Below are 17723 nucleotides of genomic sequence, written 5' to 3'. Positions count from 1 at the left end.
CGTCCGTCAGCGCTCGTCCCTGCACGCCAGCACGAGGAAGGCAGGGGTATTTTCGTCCTTAAATTCGGTGTCCGTACGAGGAGGTCTAAGTGCGTACGTTAAGTTTGTATTGCTTCGTAAAAACCACTGGATAAAAGGTGGGTCACAGTCGTAAATTTCGCTCAGATCATCAATACGTGGGGCCCACTCGCAAGGAAGGTTCTGCTGCATCAGGACTCCATGGTTCTACCATACAGTATTTATACTCTCCCCGCCTCTGTCTTCTCCAGCATTTTTCTCTCCTGTCTCTCTTCTCCCTCCCTCTCAGAAGCTAGAAATGGAAGAGCCTCTTCTCTCAGGTATATATCTCTCTTACAAAGCTATGATTTTCTCTTCTGTCTTTCATCTGAAGAAAAAGGCGAATATGTAGATATAGAGAAGGAGAAATGGAGTTCGTATCAGTACGTCGGAAGGAGCGGTTCCGTGCTTCCGACGCCTTCGCCGGCGGTTGCCGAACTAAGCGTCGAGGAAATCCGATCCGCTTCAGCCATCTCCGACCTGTATCCGCCTTCAATCCATGGCGCTTTGATCAGCTCACCTGAACCTGAGCCCAACGGTACGGAATTAGGGTTTTAGATCTCCTTCGTGATCTTGCTTTTTTAGTGCTCGGTCTTTGATAAAACTGTGGTTGGATGAATTCTCGTTATCTTATTTTGACAAAATGGGAATTTCGTTAGGGGTACTATTGATTTGAATGGCAATGGGCTAGTTCAATTAAATATAAAAAACCAAATTGTAATTGGCTTATTATTCATCTTGTGAAAGTGACATAATTGCAATTAGAGTCTAATCCATCCATTTATAACAATGAAAAATGTGATTGAAGATTGGTTTTTACCACTTAACTGTACTAATTATTGCAATTCAATTCAATGGTCCATCCAAACGCGCCCCAATGCTGATCCAAAATTTATTGGATGACCTTTCAAGACCACGGATTGATGACTCGTCCGAGTCAACTCGGATTTGGTCGAGTTCAATCCAGTTCAGCTCCACAAGTGAGCATTGAAAACTGAATCACCACCTGACTTGGCTGAGTTGGGACTTGACTCAGTACCAAGCGAGTTGGTCCGAGTCTCCAAGTCTGAAAACCATGTTCGAGGTGGAAATAATATAAATTCAATGCGAATTGGTGCAATCTTCCTTTTTCCCTGCTTATGCAGCATTTGTTTGCAATGATTGTTGCCATAAAATTTTTATCTTTTTTTTTTTGAAAGGTAAATATTTTATTTTGTTTTAGAGTCATTTATTAAAACCCGCCTACCTTTTGGTTTATTTATGAAAAACCGCCTACTTTAAGTTATTTAAAGTAATCTGCCTTCCTTTTCTCTCGGTTATCAATTTACGCCTAACGTCATATGCCGTTGCCACTGGATACTGTTTTAAAACCGTATTTTTAAAAAATGCTAAAATACCTTTCATTTAAAACACGTAACCTAGCAGATAATGGCTGTTAATGTTAGTGGATCCCAGGTTAGGCGGGGCCCACCATGGTGTTTGTGAGAAATCCACCCCATTCATATGTTTTTCCAAATCATTTTATGGTATGAGCCCAAAAAATGAGGCAGATCCAAAGCTCAAGTGGGCTACACAACAGAAAATGGTTGTGATTGTAGCCCACCATTGAAACATTTGTGGGGCCGCAAAAGCTTTGGATCAGGCTAATATTTTTATTCTTTCAATTCATCCCAGTGTTAATGTTCTTATGAACAGTTGGGGCACTTTTTAAATGGTTTGAATTGCATATAAACATCACGGTCGAGCCCAAAATGTTTTGAACGGTAGGCAGCCCCCTTTCCCACTGTTGCCAATCATGTGGCGCACTTAAGTTTCATATGTGCCTGATTTTGGCCTCATGTTCTAACATGATCTGCCAAAACGGATGGACGGAGTGAATTTCTTCTGACCATCATAGTGGGCCCTACTTGTATTGGGGTTAGATACATCATTCAAACATCAAATCAGCCCGTGGTAATTTGCTGGCAGTTCTGGCAAAGAGAGGGACATGGATTAGGCGCAGCTCGTATCTCCTCCAACAAGGTACTGCCCTGAATGTGGGGCCCACTTTAATGTACTAATTGTATATCAACACCATCCATCTGTATTTTCAGCTCATTTTAGGACGTTATCCCAAAACTGAGACATATCCAAATCTCAGGTGGACCACACCACAGGAAACAATGATGATTTAATGTCCACCATTAAAAACTTCTTGGGGGCCACATGGGTTTTGGATCATGATGATATTTTTGTTTTCCTTAATCCTAGTCTTTGTGACCTTATCAATATATTTGATGGCAAATAACCCTTAAAATGGGCCCTAGGATGTTTTCAATGGTGAGTGTTCAATTACCACTATTTTCTTGTGGGGTGGTCCACTTGAGACTTGAATCGACCTTATTATTTTTTAAAATCTTAGTCTCGAAAATAATTATCCAAAATGGATGGGCGGTATGGATAAAACACACATCATGGTGGGCCCACAAAGCGCCGTACGTTGCTACTGGCAGTGCCGGTAAGCAATCTGCGTCCCCATGGCAGGGAGTGAATTGGGTTGCGACCTCGGTTTCACTGTACACGATGCTGCCCTAACCGTGGGGCCCACCTTGATGTTTGTATTGTATATCCACACCGTCCATTCGTATTTCTAGATCATTTTAGGGCATATGACCCAAAAATTAAGTAGATCCAAATCTTAGATGGACCAAAACACAGGAAACAGTTTTGTTTGACCATTAAAACTTCTTATGGGCCACAACATTTTTGGATAAACCTGATATTTGTTTTCCCCCCTCATCCAGTTTTGTGTAACCTTATAAAAAAGTTGGACAGTGTGGATATACAATATATGCATCAAGGTGGGCCCCACCATTAGGGTCACACCATGTTGGCCAATGCCAAGGTCACACCTACTCCACCCCCACATCCTTGGGTGTTAAGGTAGTTGAGGTCCACCGTGGTGTTTGTGAAAAATCCACATTGACCTTCCATTTTTTTCTTATCATTTCATGGTATGACCCCGAAAATAAGGTAGATCCAGTGCTCAAGCGGACCACATTAGGTAAATTTATTTTACGGTTCTAAGATTGTCCACTGTTGAAACCTTCCTATGGCCCACTAGCAATTCAGATCAGCCTCATTCTTTTAGCTCATGGCGGCCTAATATAAGTGTACAAAACAGATGAACAGTTTCGATCAACTAATACTCAACGACGGGACCCATAGACTCTTTCACATGCCGTTCCCAAACAACAAGATAGATTTGTGAAAAGGTGTGCCCTCAAGGATAAAATGGTCATTTTCATACATTAATGGTGTGTTTCTGTCTGCCACAGTTGTCAAAATCAGCTGAGCGGTTTTCTTGCCGTGTTTTCAAACAGTAGGCGCATTACTTTAAATAACTTAAAAGTAGGCGTGTTTCCGAATATCGACTAAAAGGCAGGTGGATAACCCTAATTATCCCAAGATTTTTTTTTTTTGAACGATAATATATATAATATATATATATATATATATATATATATATATATATATATATATATATTTATATTTATATATAGGGAAAAGGTACTATGCGCTCGACCTCATGATAAGCTCTCGTGAGGTCGACCTGTGTGGGCCCCACTGTGATGCGTGTCGACCATCAACACCGTGCATTTGATGGGTCCCCTCTAAATTATGGGATATCCCAAAAATCAGCCGTATACGGAACTCAGGTGGGCCATACCATCTAAAATCATGTGAAGACACCGTTAAAACATATAAAAGCACTTGGTGGGGCCCACCTGAGTTTTGAATGCTGCTGAAACTTGGTCTGAACCCTCATCCAAGTGGGACACACATAATGGATGGGCTGGATTTGCAAACCACATCTCGGTGGGCCCAAAAAATGATTATGAATGTTTTAATGGTGCACGGCCCCTCCCCACTTCTGTATGTGGTGTGGCGAGACCTAGGCCCACGATGGAATGGTGCATCTGACTGATGGGGTAGATGTTCGAAACGCATCACGGTGGGGCCCACACAGCTCGACATCATGGGACGGACTCGTGAGGTCGAGCGCATAGTAACTTTTCCCATATATATATATTATTACTTTTTTTTTTTTTTTGTTGCCATTAATTTTTCTATCTTTTATTGTTTAGCTTTGAGAGAAATTTGTTAAAACCAAAAAATGGATGATGAGGCTTCATCCCAATTACAAAAAAAAAAAAACCCTTACAAAGAAGAAGAACCCCAAACCCCGCTTACAACATCCCTTTGATTCACCCTAATAGCCTTACAAGTACAAGCATGCACCCAGGTAATTGTTGCCATATTCCTATGTCAATGTGTGCCAGGTTTTGGTGGGGCACATTTTATGGCCCTTGATGTGTGGAAGAATCAATGGACTTGTGCCATTTATTGAGAGAAGGCTTTCTTTATTTATATAATGAATGAAACAATGATTTTGTAGTTACTATTTTACTTGGTGTTGGAAATTTTTTAAATTATTTATCGACATCTATATAAGAGATTAAGAATCTGTATAGGTGTTTCTGCTTTTTGTGGAGATGGAATGTGATATACTCACTTCTCCATCTTGATAAATTCAATTCAAATTTGAAGCTATACAGTTGCTAATGTTGGGGAAGAAAGGCACCTTAAATAGATTATGAAAAATGTGCCTGCCTAAATTGGGTGGCTGATGGATGCAATGCATTCCCCTATGAATAATGTATCCAATGGTAAATTGGTTACACCCTTTGGTTGTAGAAGTTGATCAATTGCTCTATTTGCCATTAGCATGTTTGTATGACATATGACCCATGGTCTGCCTAAATGAAGGTATGGACCTTGATAGAGTGGAATGTTGGAACATGATTCATGTAGCCGACCCTAGTTAATTGGGATAAGGCTTAGATGATGATGATGATTATGATCTTGCCATCTAATGTTACCTTATATACCACTTTATGCAGAGCAAGCACTTGTTTTTCATGGTGGAATTGGAGGTGTTAGTCAAAACACTTTGAAGGAAATTGGGAGGTGAGGTTGGGTAATCTGCTCCTTTAGAATTGAATTGAATTGAATTTAATGAATTGTTTGTTTTGGTCGACCAGTAGGTAGCATAGTGGGTATTTGTTTATTGTTTATTTATGTATTTGATTATTTTCATTTGGATTCATGGATTTAAGTAGTGGTTTTGGAGTGCATCTCACCAGGGGTCGGAAACCGGAATGGCTCACACTGTGTCTGTCCGTATCGGTATGCTTTGGTCCCATATTGATGTGGTGACTTTGTCCGTTTTGGACCCAAAGCGTAACCTGGCAAATACCGAGTTGTAGCAGTTGATATTTACAACCATGTTTGCCATTTGCTTTTTCTAGCATGCTTCAAGGGTTTGAAGAACAAATTTTTTTTGGAACGAAGAATAAAATTTTCTTATAGGGGAAAGAAAAACAAGAGAGGCTGAAAGGACCAATGCAACTGATTGAGATGATGAGGAATCATCTTATAAACAACGCCTTAGCCATCCCAATCTCTCGTCAATTTGCTCCCTTCTGTGGCCACGAAAGATTTTAATCTCTGTCTAGTCCTCTGGAAGGTTACCTTCTTCAGTTTTGTTTTCTTACTTGGAAGTTCTTTTGTTGTGTTCCTTCCCAATAATCCTACAAGCAGATGGAGGCACCAAAGCAATCTTTTTTCTTTGACCCATCTGAGCCTCATGCTGCACCTGGAAGAAGTCTTGAATCCACCCTGGCATCATCCAATCAACTGTGAATATACCAAAAATTCTTTAAAAAAACTTGCGAAGCAAGAAAAAGGTGTTCAACAGATTCCTCATTCTGGTGGGAAAAGATACACAAATTAGGGCTGGCCACTTTCCGCTCCTCAGGTGATTGATTGTGAGAACTTCATCCCTTCCCATGAGCCTACCAAAAAATTAAAAAAAAAAAAATCCTCGGGGGCCCTAGTAACTTGAAATATGCATTGTTGTGGTGGCCATTGGCCTGCTAGAGCCCTGGACGACCCCTTGGCTCTTTTAGACTGGGAATGTAAAATTATACATTTACGTATCTCTAGCAGGTGGTTTTGTCTGTAAAAAAAGCCAAAGAAAAGAAAAAGGCTGGTGGTAGCTTTGAGATTATTCATTAGGGTATATGTGAAGGGCTTGGGCCTTTTCTTTACTCTTATAATCATATAGTGTTCACCCTCTTTTGTTTTGGAATATTTTTCTTGAAGAATCTCTCTTTCTCTCTCTCTCTCTCTCTCTCTCTCTCTCTCTCTCTCTCTCTCACACACACACACACACACACACACACACACACACACACACAAGAGTTTTCTTTCTTAAGAGTGATTTCATTTTATAGTATTTTACCAAGCAAGTAGTAAGTAGTAACTCTCTTTTAATTAACTTTATCGGATGGATTTTCCTGACAGGCAAGTCTTGGATGAGGTGGAAATTCGGGAGTTACTCATTGATCATGTTGGGCATCGTTGCTGTTGGGGAAGTCGTCCGGCTCGGAAATGGAAAATACATGCAGTGGAAGACTGCAACGTCTATGTGGGAACTTTAGAAACTTTTATAGAGGAGAGAGAAATTTTAAGAGAAACTGAGCCATACCTTGGCATAAAAATTGATGGCAAGGATAATGGACCTGAGCTAGGGATATGGGAATTGGATCTGAGGTCGGAGTTCCCACTTCTTTTTATACCTCACAAAGAAACCAGGTCTAAAGTTCCCCATTCCGAAAATATTGAGAGATGTTCAGGTAAGGATATAGAATCATGGATCCTACAAAGTTTGGCTCTGGAATGTTACTCCAGATTGATTTCTCTGAAGTGTCCAAGGGAACCTTGATTTCTCTGAATCATCATCGCTGCCACTGCCACCGCCAAAAAAAAAAGAACCACATAATTGTTGTCGTCAAGGTACCTTGGACACTTCAGAGAAATCAATCAGGAGTAACAAAAGTATTCTTGGATTCTTGAGTCTCAAACAGTGAAATCGCTGTCTATTTTCTAAGAATTATCCCCCCCACCGTTTTTGAAAAGCTTATAGCATACCCCAATCTTGATTGCTTAATGTCCAAAATTCCTTTTTGGTAATAACAAATAGAGTAATAACGCAACCTTTAGTTTGGATTTTGCCATGAACAAGACAACTCATTATGAAACAAGCAAACTGCCATAAAACAATATATATATATTTTTTCTATAGAATGGGCAAATCATCTCATATTCTTTTAGTTACCATGCAAATCGTAGTGTAATCTTAAAAATTTGACAGATTGTGAAGGACGTGGGGAGATCACCTGTCCTACATGTAATCCTGGTCAAGAACCTGGATTTTACAAGGAAAATCAGATGGCCCAGTGTGCTGCTTGTTATGGGAGGGGTTTGATTGCTCATAGAGATGGCTCTGATACAATGTGAGATGATATTTTCGTGATGCTATTTCAGTCCCGGTTTAATTTTACATCAGTGTTTATTCGTTTTCTGTTGCAGGTGTGCAAATTGCGGCGGCAAGGGAAAGCTTCCATGTACAATGTGTGGATCTCGTGGGCTTGTGAAATGCGGCAAGTGTCAAGGAAAAGGTTCTCTTGTAACACGAAATGTCGCCATTGTTAGATGGTATGTGTGCTTGTTTGTGATATAGAAGTTTTTAAAATTACAAAGCAACAAAAAATACTTGTGTGAACTGAGAGGCTGATTAATATGTCCTTGATTGAAAGAACCAATTATAATGCCCTCTTTCAATAATGAGAACTGATAACCTACAACAGGTCGTATAGTATTTACACCTAATGAATTTGTTTCCACTTTTACCATTTTTAAAAAAATAAAAAATAAAAAAATTTCAAGGGCAAAATGCTTGCAAAATGGGTTGTAGGATATGGTTGTAGGTGACCAAATGCTTGTTGCATAACCTAGAGGTGCTGCTCCTGCTATGGATGGGAAGGAGCTGGAGGCCCGACATTCAAGACCCTAGGCCTGAGCCCAGCCTAGCACTGCAGGCCAAAGCCCGAGGTATGCCCAGGCCCAACCTGACCAACCTGGTTTAGCCCAAAAATTGATAAAATCCCTATTATCCACTATAATGTTCCTAATCTATCAGTTGATCAAGTGGGCCATACATGCACAAAGAAATAGACATTTGGAGGAATGGAACCAACAGTCTACATTCTTTTCATTTTCAACCAACGGTCGACATTCAAGGCAGATTAGTTACCTAACTGGTATTGGAATGGCATATTTGTAGGATATAACACATGTAATTATGAAGTCAGGTCAGACCAGGATGGGCTAAAATGACTCGAGTCCATGCCTGACCTGAAACACATGTACTTATGAAGTCAGGTCAGACCAGGATGGGCTAAAATGACTTGAGTCCATGCCAGACCTGAAAATTTATCAGTCCATGCATGCGAGGCCCAAGCCTGGCTCATGTGCTGAGCTAGTAGGTCCTGGCCCGGCCCAAAGTCAGGTTGGGCTCATCATGTTGAATGGGCTACCTGGTCCATTTCGACCCTTTGCTTCTGCTTCTAGGTGACCTTCAGACTTTTGCTCCCGCCCCATGGCTATCTACACTTTGCCAAAATTTTAGAACAGTCACTTCTCAGCTCCTGCTCCCAAACCTGTTGCTGCTTTACTTCACACTCTGCAACTATAATTCAGTTGTTGAATGGGTCTCAGAATTATAGAAATGAACAAAATCAACAACACATGTTCTACAAAAACGAACCTCGAATTCTCTCGAAACTATATATATATATATATATATATATATATATATATATATATTGACATCACATCTCATAGCAAGACACATCTAGGATGATTTGAGAAACAACATCGATTAAAATATGTGCTTGTGTTGGTTTATCTGTTTTTCTAGAAAGTATGCAGGTTTTGCCACCCCAAATACTCATTTGGAGTTTGTAGAATTCCGCTTGTATATATTATTTCGATGCATGGTAGGACTTGTAAATAGTTGTTTTTATGATCATTCTTATTCACCATGCATAAATTCACAATGAACACATACATGGAAGAATGCATTGAGTGCAGAAATCTAAGTATGCATATGTGGTTGGTTGATTGCACTCACCGTGCAGGCAAGTTACTGCCCATTGCAGCACTGGTGTCATGTCAACATTCTAGTGGTGCAAAAGATGCATCCTATGGTGAAGAAGACCAGGTGCAAAAATCGGGCAAACCCAATGTTCAGGTGGGAGACATGTATAATAAGAGTATCACTGGATTAATTTAAAGTGTCGGTTGTTTTAGCATTGGTGGTCCACCTGATGATCGGATCAGCCTATTTTTGCCTCCAGTGGGACTGATCGTTTGCATGGCTCAGAATATTTTTTTTTTGGAAAGATGATCGGATATTGTTTGTACTTGACATGTCACTGCACCTTTGGTAAACTGTAAATTGCCATCCGCTAAGGTGTACCCAATCATTCATCCTATCTTATCTAGTTACTTGCATCTGGATTCTTTTTTGGGTTCAAGATAAAAGAACACATGGTGTAATGTGGCAAGTGCAGGAGGACACTGCCAACCCGGAAAGTATATGCAACCAGTGGTGCTGCCTCGGTTCCAGACGAGGTGTTCCACAGAGCCAAAGGGGTCCAGCTGTGCAACACGCAGGCCTACCAATGCACCCCTGCCTTCTTTGCTGACTCGTTTCTCCTCAACAAGTTCTCCTCTGATGTTATTGCGGACAGGCCACCGATCCCTCCCACCGCAAGGGTCATATGCGAGCGGCATGCCATCTCCGTCGTGCCAGTTACTCGTGTCACAATGGCACATCGTCGCCGTTCATTCAGTTTTTATATCATCGGACTTAGCCGAGAGGTCTACATCAAGGACTACCCTTCAAGGTTTTGCTGGGGCCTCTGTCCTTGTTTGGATTGGTTGAGAATATAGCAGATCTAGTAGAGGAATTATATGATGTGGCCCACATCTTCCCATGGTATACATGTGTTTCAATTTTGATAAGTAGGGCCCATGGTTCACTCTTCCGTATCATTGATTGTTGAGCCTCATCTTGAATGGAGCATGCCCCAAAAATCTCGTCGACTCTTTAAGATCCCAACTTTTCAATTGAATGTGGATCCTTGTTGTATTTCTCCCCAATGGAAAGGTTAAAGATTGTCCTATCAAGGAGATTTTTAAGGCACAATCCATCTGATAGGGCACAACAAATGGTCTGGATTACTGAACCATAGGCCCGACTTGTTTGAACTGAAAACCTGCATATGCTGTATGTGGGCCTCTGATTGTATAATTCCTCAAATCTACAATCCTGATGAAAGTGGAGGACTGAAGTTCTTTGTTCATATCATGTTCTTTACTCTATGCTTGTGTCCATGGTTTAAGACTTGGGAACTCAGACTGATGGGTTAGTCCCGAGCTGAGTTGGATCAGGCTGAGTCACCCTATATTCAGTTCTGAACCTGATCGGGTCCCACCGAGCGTCTCCTAAAACCTTGCTTGTATGAGTTGTATTGATTGTTTTGGTGTGAAATTTTGTTTTCGTTTTTGTTTCTGCTGTGGGACTTTGTGTATTTATATATGCAAATGGTTTTCATTGTTGAGGTTCTCAAGTCTTCCTCTCTTCCATTCTATACTAGTAGAGAGCATTGTGGGACTGCTCTACATGCTCCTCCACATGCAGCCACATGTCTGTTGGACATCAGAGCTGAGCATCAGGTGGGCCAAACTGCCTAGATGACCTTGCCCAAAAATTAGGATGACCAACTCATCAGGTGGACCACAAACCCACGAGAGCAATGGTATGGTGAAAAAGAAATCACCTATTGTCTTCAATTGGACCGACGAGTGCGGCCAACCTGCCTTGGTTTTGGGCTAAATCATCTACACGTTAAGGTTCCAATGTTTGCTCCAGGTCGGCATGTGTGGAGGGTGTGTGTTCTGCGCAGCCGGCACTGATTCACTGAGATTTCAAGTGGAATTTGTGGTGTCATCCGAGACCCGCCGCCATTGTTCTGGTTCCAGTCTCATCTGGGGATGGTAGTGGGTAATGAGTAAAAACACAGGTTTTGGATCGAATCTATCAGGACCCGGGTCAGAAATGTGCTTGTTTTTGGCTTGGGTTGACCTTGGTCTGAACTGGCCATGTATGCCCTTTCCACGCACATTTGTATTTGCCCAAAGACATACTGGCCACGAGCCAGTAAATGACGTAAATGTCCTCAGCACTATTTTTAAATCCTTTCCGTGTCCATTTAAAAACCAAAGTTCATCACTCTGGACTCTGGAGATATTAATTCCATGAGTAAAATTGTCTTAAGCAACTCAAGTTGTATAATACCAGGGGTATGGCATGTGCAACGCAGGTGGAAAGGGAGTATAGGAGATAAAAAAGAAAGGGAGAGGGAAAAGGGCGAGGCTTCCTGCTACACGGGGTTAAATGGTCTGGATCACGTGGTTAGGATCATCCCATATGAGAGACAAGAAGTTAGTTGTATGGATTGTATTACACGAATACCATGTGGTGTAGTTTTTAAGTGAATGCAAATTCGAGTTTGGGTCTAGATTAAGTCCAAGTGAAAAATAGCCAACTCAATTATTAAACTTGTCAGGCGGGTTCATGTTAGGTATAAAAATTACAACTGAACTTTTGTACAAATGATGTTTCAATAAATTGCATGTTTGAAAATATATTTGGGATTAAATTCTTCCTTTAAGAAAAACACAATAATAAATGAAGCCTGCATTTGGTGAATTATGAGGTTGCAATTAATATTCTAGATTTCACAATAGATGCTAACCACGTGCACATATGCAATTCAAATGTGATGTGTAAAGGGTACATATGGATAGACAATGAATAAAACACACGTATCAATGTGAGGTTCACAAAGTGGGCTTTTGAAATCCATCAAAATCTCACGGTATTAACTATTGGTACCCGATGATATGATACCTGAATTAATCTAATCCTTCCCCATATTTCCAACTGCGGTAAGGAATTTGCATAAGAACAAATGCACTTCCATACCACTTAATCCCACCTAATACCATATAATAAACAGGTTTTAAGTTTGGGTTAAGTCCATTTTATTATGGCTCGAGTTAGACCCATTCATTTAAAAATGGGTCCTGGTTAGTTCAGATTAGGTCGAGTGGGTTTTGAGAGGACCTAACCCTGGACATTTAGAAACTCAGTTCAAATTTATGAAGCCTAATTGCACCCTGGGGTGTAAATTTTGCACACAAGGCCCTCTAATTGTCAGGTCGACTCAGTCCATTTGCAGTCTGTAATCTAAGACGGGCAGATGTGAGGTCCATTTGGAGCTGTGTGAACGTATTCCAACCTGTGCATCAGATGACTCATCTCAAAAAACCACCGGAGTCCAAAAATCAGCTGGATCCGAAACTCACGTAGGCCATATAACAGAGAACAAGGTGAGAGGGAACGCCCACCGTTGATTTGAGTGGACGGCCAACGTGTTAGTTACATGGAATCCAGGCCGTTCATTTCCTTCATCTAAGTCCGGGTGGCGGGTTAGGCCAAAAATCAGGTGGTTTGTTCTTAGGCGGATCCTCTGAAAATCAAGGATGACCGTCCCATTTCAACTTGTTCCCTACGCAATCGCCCACCTGAGTTTTATTTTATTTTATTTATTTTTATTTTATCCAGCAGGTTTCTTAGTGCTTAAGGTTTCCTGGGGTGAGGCATCTGATGGATGGGGTGGATGATACATACATATCATGTGGGGCCCACTTCTGCTCGGTACGACGATAGCGCAATTTCAAGTGACCTGGTAATTTACCTCTCTGTGCGAAAGCTTTCTTTTGTATTCGTCTCGTTTTGAATTCTCAGAGATTTCTCATTTTGCAATTTCTCAGATTCAAACTATCTAAAGCTAAAGCCGTCAAAGAAACAAAATCAAGAAAACCCCATCTATTTCCTAATTTTTCAAATTGCGGAGAAACAAGATCAAAAGAAAATTGCAGGTCAGTTTCATTTCATCCTTTTCTTCTAGGGTTTTGATAAATCTCTTCTTCTGAGTTACAAGTCCTTTCTGGGATCATTTTAGGTTTTTTTTTTATTTTTCCTTTTTTTAATATCAAATTAGGGCAGTGCGATCCTGGACTCGAGTATCTGCATCACGTCCTGGAATCCGTACAGTGGGGCATAGTTCGATGAAGCAGACCATCAAATAAGGTATCTTGATGCCCCAATCTTCCCTGTGCCACACGATCCTAACCGTTGATTGGAGGCCTACAGCTAGGCAGTTAACGAAAAAGATCAACAACAGTCCAGATTTACCAGAGGGAATGCTGGGATTGGATGGTTAAGATCTGTTCAAATCTAGAAGTTTTTTGGGACTAGCTCCATCCACAGTGGGCCTGATGAGATCGATGGTCTAGATCAGTGGGCCATGGACCTCACCTTTACAGGCTCAAGGTTCAAGTGGCTTGTAGACTAATAAATCCCCACAAGACCAACGTTTTTTTAATGTAGGCCAATATTATGTACAGATGGGGCCCTGCCTTCGAGCGTTCAAGAAATCTCATCTGGTGGGCCCCTACCTTGGTACTTCAAACTCACTCTTCCATCGCACAACCATAGCCATGGTGTTATTGAAATGTAAATGGGAATGGGTGGTTGCAAATAAGATATACTCAACCGTCAGTAAGCAACATTAATAGGGTGAAATGATTGGATGGCTGTGTATGGAGGCGATTTATCTTTCACCATCTGCGTGGTTCCATGTGTTGGATGTTATGGATGCTAAAAGTAGGGCCCCACCTGTATGCAATGCTGGGCCACGCCTGTACAGAATGCTGGCATGAGTAGAAAGGCCATTCTTTAGTTCAGATTACAGTACATTACAAGTTTCTGTTCATAAACTTAATTCCATTATAATTTAATTGAAATATTGAAAATTAGAAATCCAGCGGATGATAAGCTTCTTCATTTCTGGTGTGTTTGGTTGCACCAAATCATTAGATTTCATGATGTTTGGTGCAACCAGACGCACCCTGAATCAAAAGTTATATGCACTTATTCTTAGCAACGTCTATTTATGCATCATTTCTCTGATTTTTTTTTTTTTTTTTTGAAGGGTAATGAGCATCAAACTCTTATATATATATATATATATATATATATATATATATATTGTTAGAGTATCAAACTCTTAATTGTTTCTATTGATAAATCTGAAATGTACTTGAAATAGAAGAAACACAATATGGAAAATGTGCTACATTTCATATACATTCTATCTTCTCTTGGTCATAGTCGAATGGCTGGCTCTCCATCTTGATTGAGAAATATTGCAGGTTGGGGTGTGTGTGTTGATTAAAAGAAAGCAAGATGGGTCTACACATATTGTTTTGGTTGGGGATTAGTCTTTGTTGCAGGATAGTTTAGATTGGGTGGTAATGTATCCATTTTCTTCTAGTTTGACTTGTGGCGTGGCAACCAACTGCTAGGTTTGGTTTTTTCCCTACCTTTAGATATTCGATGAGTAAAAGCAGGTATGGGTATTATATAGTTTCTTTAGGAGGGTGATTGGGTCTGTTGGACTCCAGGGCATGGGTTCTTTGTTGGAAGAGCTTTGATGAAATTGTGCAATTGCAGAAGGCCTTAAAAGTAGTTAACTGCCATATTGGTTGTTAGGTAGAGGAAATGATCATCCTCTTTATGTGACACGGGCATGAATGCGCCATTAAAAAATCCGACTTAAAAGCATGTATCGGCACTGTTACTGGGCTGATATGGTCGTTACAAGCCAATATGGTCGTTACAAGCCAATATGGTCATATGGACATAAAGGGTCCATTTTGAAAACTTTTATTTTCAATTTTCTCTCATTTTTTGACTTCTTTATTCATTTCAACCATGAAGGAATCTTACAAACTAATTTTAAATTAGATATAGGCCTAATTTGAGGATTAAAACACAAAATTTTAGTGGGATGCAATGAAATGAAGTGGAGTGGACCATTTTAGTAAATAGTGGAAGAAGGGTAAGCTAGTTTTATTTATTTATAATTCCATCTGATTTTTTGTATTTATATGTAACGGGCCCTAACCACCAAATCAAGCTTGATTTGTATTCATTTAGGGCCTATTTAGTCAAATTTCATCAGGTCAAGTTGACACTGACAGACAAACAACATTTTGACCAAAGAATACATATTTTGGGTCCTCACATTTTTTCTTGAATTTTACCAATAATGTTTTAGATCCCACTCCCCCCTGAAAAAATAAAAATAAAACACAAAAAAAGGCTGTTACAAGGCCATATCATTACGTAATACCTAGGTTTACATATCAATATATGGTGGGTTGATGACAAGGAAGATTTGATAAGATAGCATCATCATTATCATGTAAGCTTTATCCCAACTAATGAATTCTTCCGTCTTTTAATGAATTCTTCCGTTGCTTTAAAAAAAAATAAAAAATTATCATGTAAGCTTTATCCCAACTAATTCGGGTCAGCTACATGAATATTTTTCTGCCATTCCACTCTATTAGGAGCTATAACTTCAATTAGACCATAGGTCATGAAGTCTTTTCTTACTACCTCCACCAAGGCCATTTTGGGCCTTTCCCTTGCTCTTGCTCTTTTAGAGCCTTGAACTTGCACGGTCGCACCAACTCACTCCTCCTAATCTGCACAGTTCTTGGTCTCTGTTGCATGTGTCCAAACTCCAAATGATTTAGATCTACTTTCCTCCATCTTATTACCTATTGATTCTACTCCTAAAATCCCTCAAATGCATTCACTTCTAAATCTATCCTTGTCTTGCCACTCATCCATCTCAACATCCATATTTCAGCTGCACTCATCCTAACAGCCCAACATTTTGTCCCATAAAGCATGGCTGGTCTTATAGCCATCATGTAAAATTTTCCTCAGTTTGAGTGCTACATGACATTCACATAAAACTCTAGAGGCACATCTCCATTTCTGTCACCCTTGCTTGAATTCTATGGGCAACATCCTTCTGAATCTCCAGACAGCACTTGGGATATTTTAGATATAGGTCTCTCTATTGAGGTTTTCAGAGGTTCCTTCTGCGCATGTGAGGAAAGCATTGGCAATTCCATGCCCAAGAATGCTTGGGATCATGGGAACAAGTGAATGGACTAGGACCTTCAGTCTTACTACCGATCAACTCCTGCATTGCGCACTTCCTCATTTTGAATATGTCCTTCATGCAAGTTCACCACGTAATTGGGTTTTCAGCATGAGAGAATTGGTCTTTCTTAGTTTCTCTTGCCAGTCAAGCTATATGGGATGTAAATGAGAAAGGACCTCTCTACTCCATTGAAGTTCTTCCTTGGCTGATGCAATGGCTGTTAGACCCTTTGCAATATATGGATTCCACCTTAAGTATGGGTTTACGTTGGATTTGCTGATTCTATCTGAGACAATCTCAGTCTAGCAGGTGATGGTGGGGTTGTCCTTGATCCAATCAAATGGATGATTTTAGTTTCTTGCTTAAAAACCATTGACTATTCCACATTTCCTTGAAAATCACAAAAACTAAAACAACCAACCTTTTTAGGATTCTTTTTCACAGATTTTCTTATCCACGGTTTTCCTTGAATGTGACGTTTTCCTTTCTAAATCTATTTTTTATTCCACCAATCCATACTGGCCTGCAGGGTCTTTCATGGGATAGGTGAATGTAATATAGAGCATGGGTCTTCACCATCTTGCACAGGGCTGTCCAGGAACCAAGATACCATGGGGTGTAGTCAAGATTCTAAAATTTGAGGATTTAGGGGATTTTATTTTATTTTTTTTCACAGATAACCAAATCTTATTTATTTTGGTAAAAAAAGGGTACAGGAGCAACATAAAAAGGATCCACTGATGCAAAGATCCAATTTAGAGACTGAAAATTTTATGCCATGAGTAAAATAGCGAATGCCATTTTGTATTTAAAGTGTTAATATATCCACCATCCTGCAACTGAATAGCAAGTGGAAATCTCATATTTGTGAGACAACGGTTATCTAGTTTCTTATGCCTAAGAATCCAAATTATGGAAAAGTACAATAATTGCTTTGTGGAATGCTCTCATCTCTTTGCCATGCAAACAATCTTAAACTGTCACGTCAATGGCGAACCTTTTCCATTTCTACTGATTTCAGTTGCTCATTTCACTGCCTCAGTGCTCTCTGTAGCTATCTTTGCATCCACAATTTCTATTTCTAAATCAGATTCTGAAATGAACGGAAAATTTGCAGAGCAATCTGTTGAAAGTTTTTGAACTGAAGTAGAAAATGTTGGTTGCCTGCAGGGATGGGTTTGTGGACATTGCTTGAAGGCTTCCTCCTCCTCGCAAATGCCTTGGCGATACTGAATGAGGATCGGTTCCTTGCTCCGAGAGGGTGGAGCTTTTCTGAAGTGCCTGGAGTCAGGACAAAGTCACTGAAGGGGCAGGTCATTGGACTCATCTATGCAACCCAGTACTTGAGACTTCCCTTAATGGCTCTCAACGCAATCACCATTATTGTCATGCTGGTGTCTGGGTGAAGGTCAATTGGGTTACATATGTGGGTTCCCACCAGTTTAGAGGTCATGGAAAAGTGCATGTTTGAATTCTTACATGCCATTTGGGAGGTTCACGGGTTGTATTGTACATTAACATATTTCATTTTCTTCAATTACTCTTTATCTCTTTATATTT

General features: G+C 40.2%; 2 protein-coding genes across 7 annotated transcripts; both read left to right on the top strand.

The window, feature by feature from the left end:
- Positions 1 to 250: 250 nt before the first annotated feature.
- On the top strand, positions 251 to 10636 carry LOC131243917 (uncharacterized). 3 transcript variants are annotated; one of them, XM_058243539.1, is made up of 7 exons: positions 251 to 338; positions 410 to 595; positions 5007 to 5067; positions 6466 to 6797; positions 7316 to 7457; positions 7534 to 7659; positions 9579 to 10636. In XM_058243539.1, exons 1-7 carry the CDS (start codon positions 317 to 319, stop codon positions 9958 to 9960), a joined length of 1251 nt encoding a protein of 416 aa, XP_058099522.1. In that variant the 5' UTR covers positions 251 to 316; the 3' UTR covers positions 9961 to 10636. The 3 variants fall into 3 exon arrangements, with proteins under 3 accessions (XP_058099522.1, XP_058099520.1, XP_058099521.1); XM_058243537.1 differs by having other exon boundaries at positions 5001 to 5067; XM_058243538.1 differs by having other exon boundaries at positions 281 to 338; positions 416 to 595; positions 5001 to 5067.
- Positions 10637 to 12187: 1551 nt separating this feature from the next.
- LOC131243916 (uncharacterized) lies at positions 12188 to 17718 on the top strand. 4 transcript variants are annotated; one of them, XM_058243533.1, is made up of 4 exons: positions 12188 to 12465; positions 12701 to 12824; positions 12942 to 13017; positions 17334 to 17718. In XM_058243533.1, the coding sequence occupies exons 2-4, from the start codon at positions 12747 to 12749 to the stop codon at positions 17567 to 17569; spliced, it is 390 nt and encodes a 129-aa protein (XP_058099516.1). In that variant the 5' UTR covers positions 12188 to 12465; positions 12701 to 12746; the 3' UTR covers positions 17570 to 17718. The 4 variants fall into 4 exon arrangements, with proteins under 4 accessions (XP_058099516.1, XP_058099515.1, XP_058099519.1 ...); XM_058243532.1 differs by having other exon boundaries at positions 12188 to 12824; XM_058243536.1 differs by lacking the exon at positions 12942 to 13017 and having other exon boundaries at positions 12198 to 12824.
- The last annotated feature ends 5 nt before the right edge of the window (positions 17719 to 17723 follow it).

This window comes from Magnolia sinica, chromosome 4 (genome assembly GCF_029962835.1).
Source record: "Magnolia sinica isolate HGM2019 chromosome 4, MsV1, whole genome shotgun sequence".
NCBI lineage: Eukaryota > Viridiplantae > Streptophyta > Magnoliopsida > Magnoliales > Magnoliaceae > Magnolia > Magnolia sinica.
Note: the sequence above shows the minus strand (reverse complement) of the source record. Positions and strands in the feature narration are given on the sequence as shown.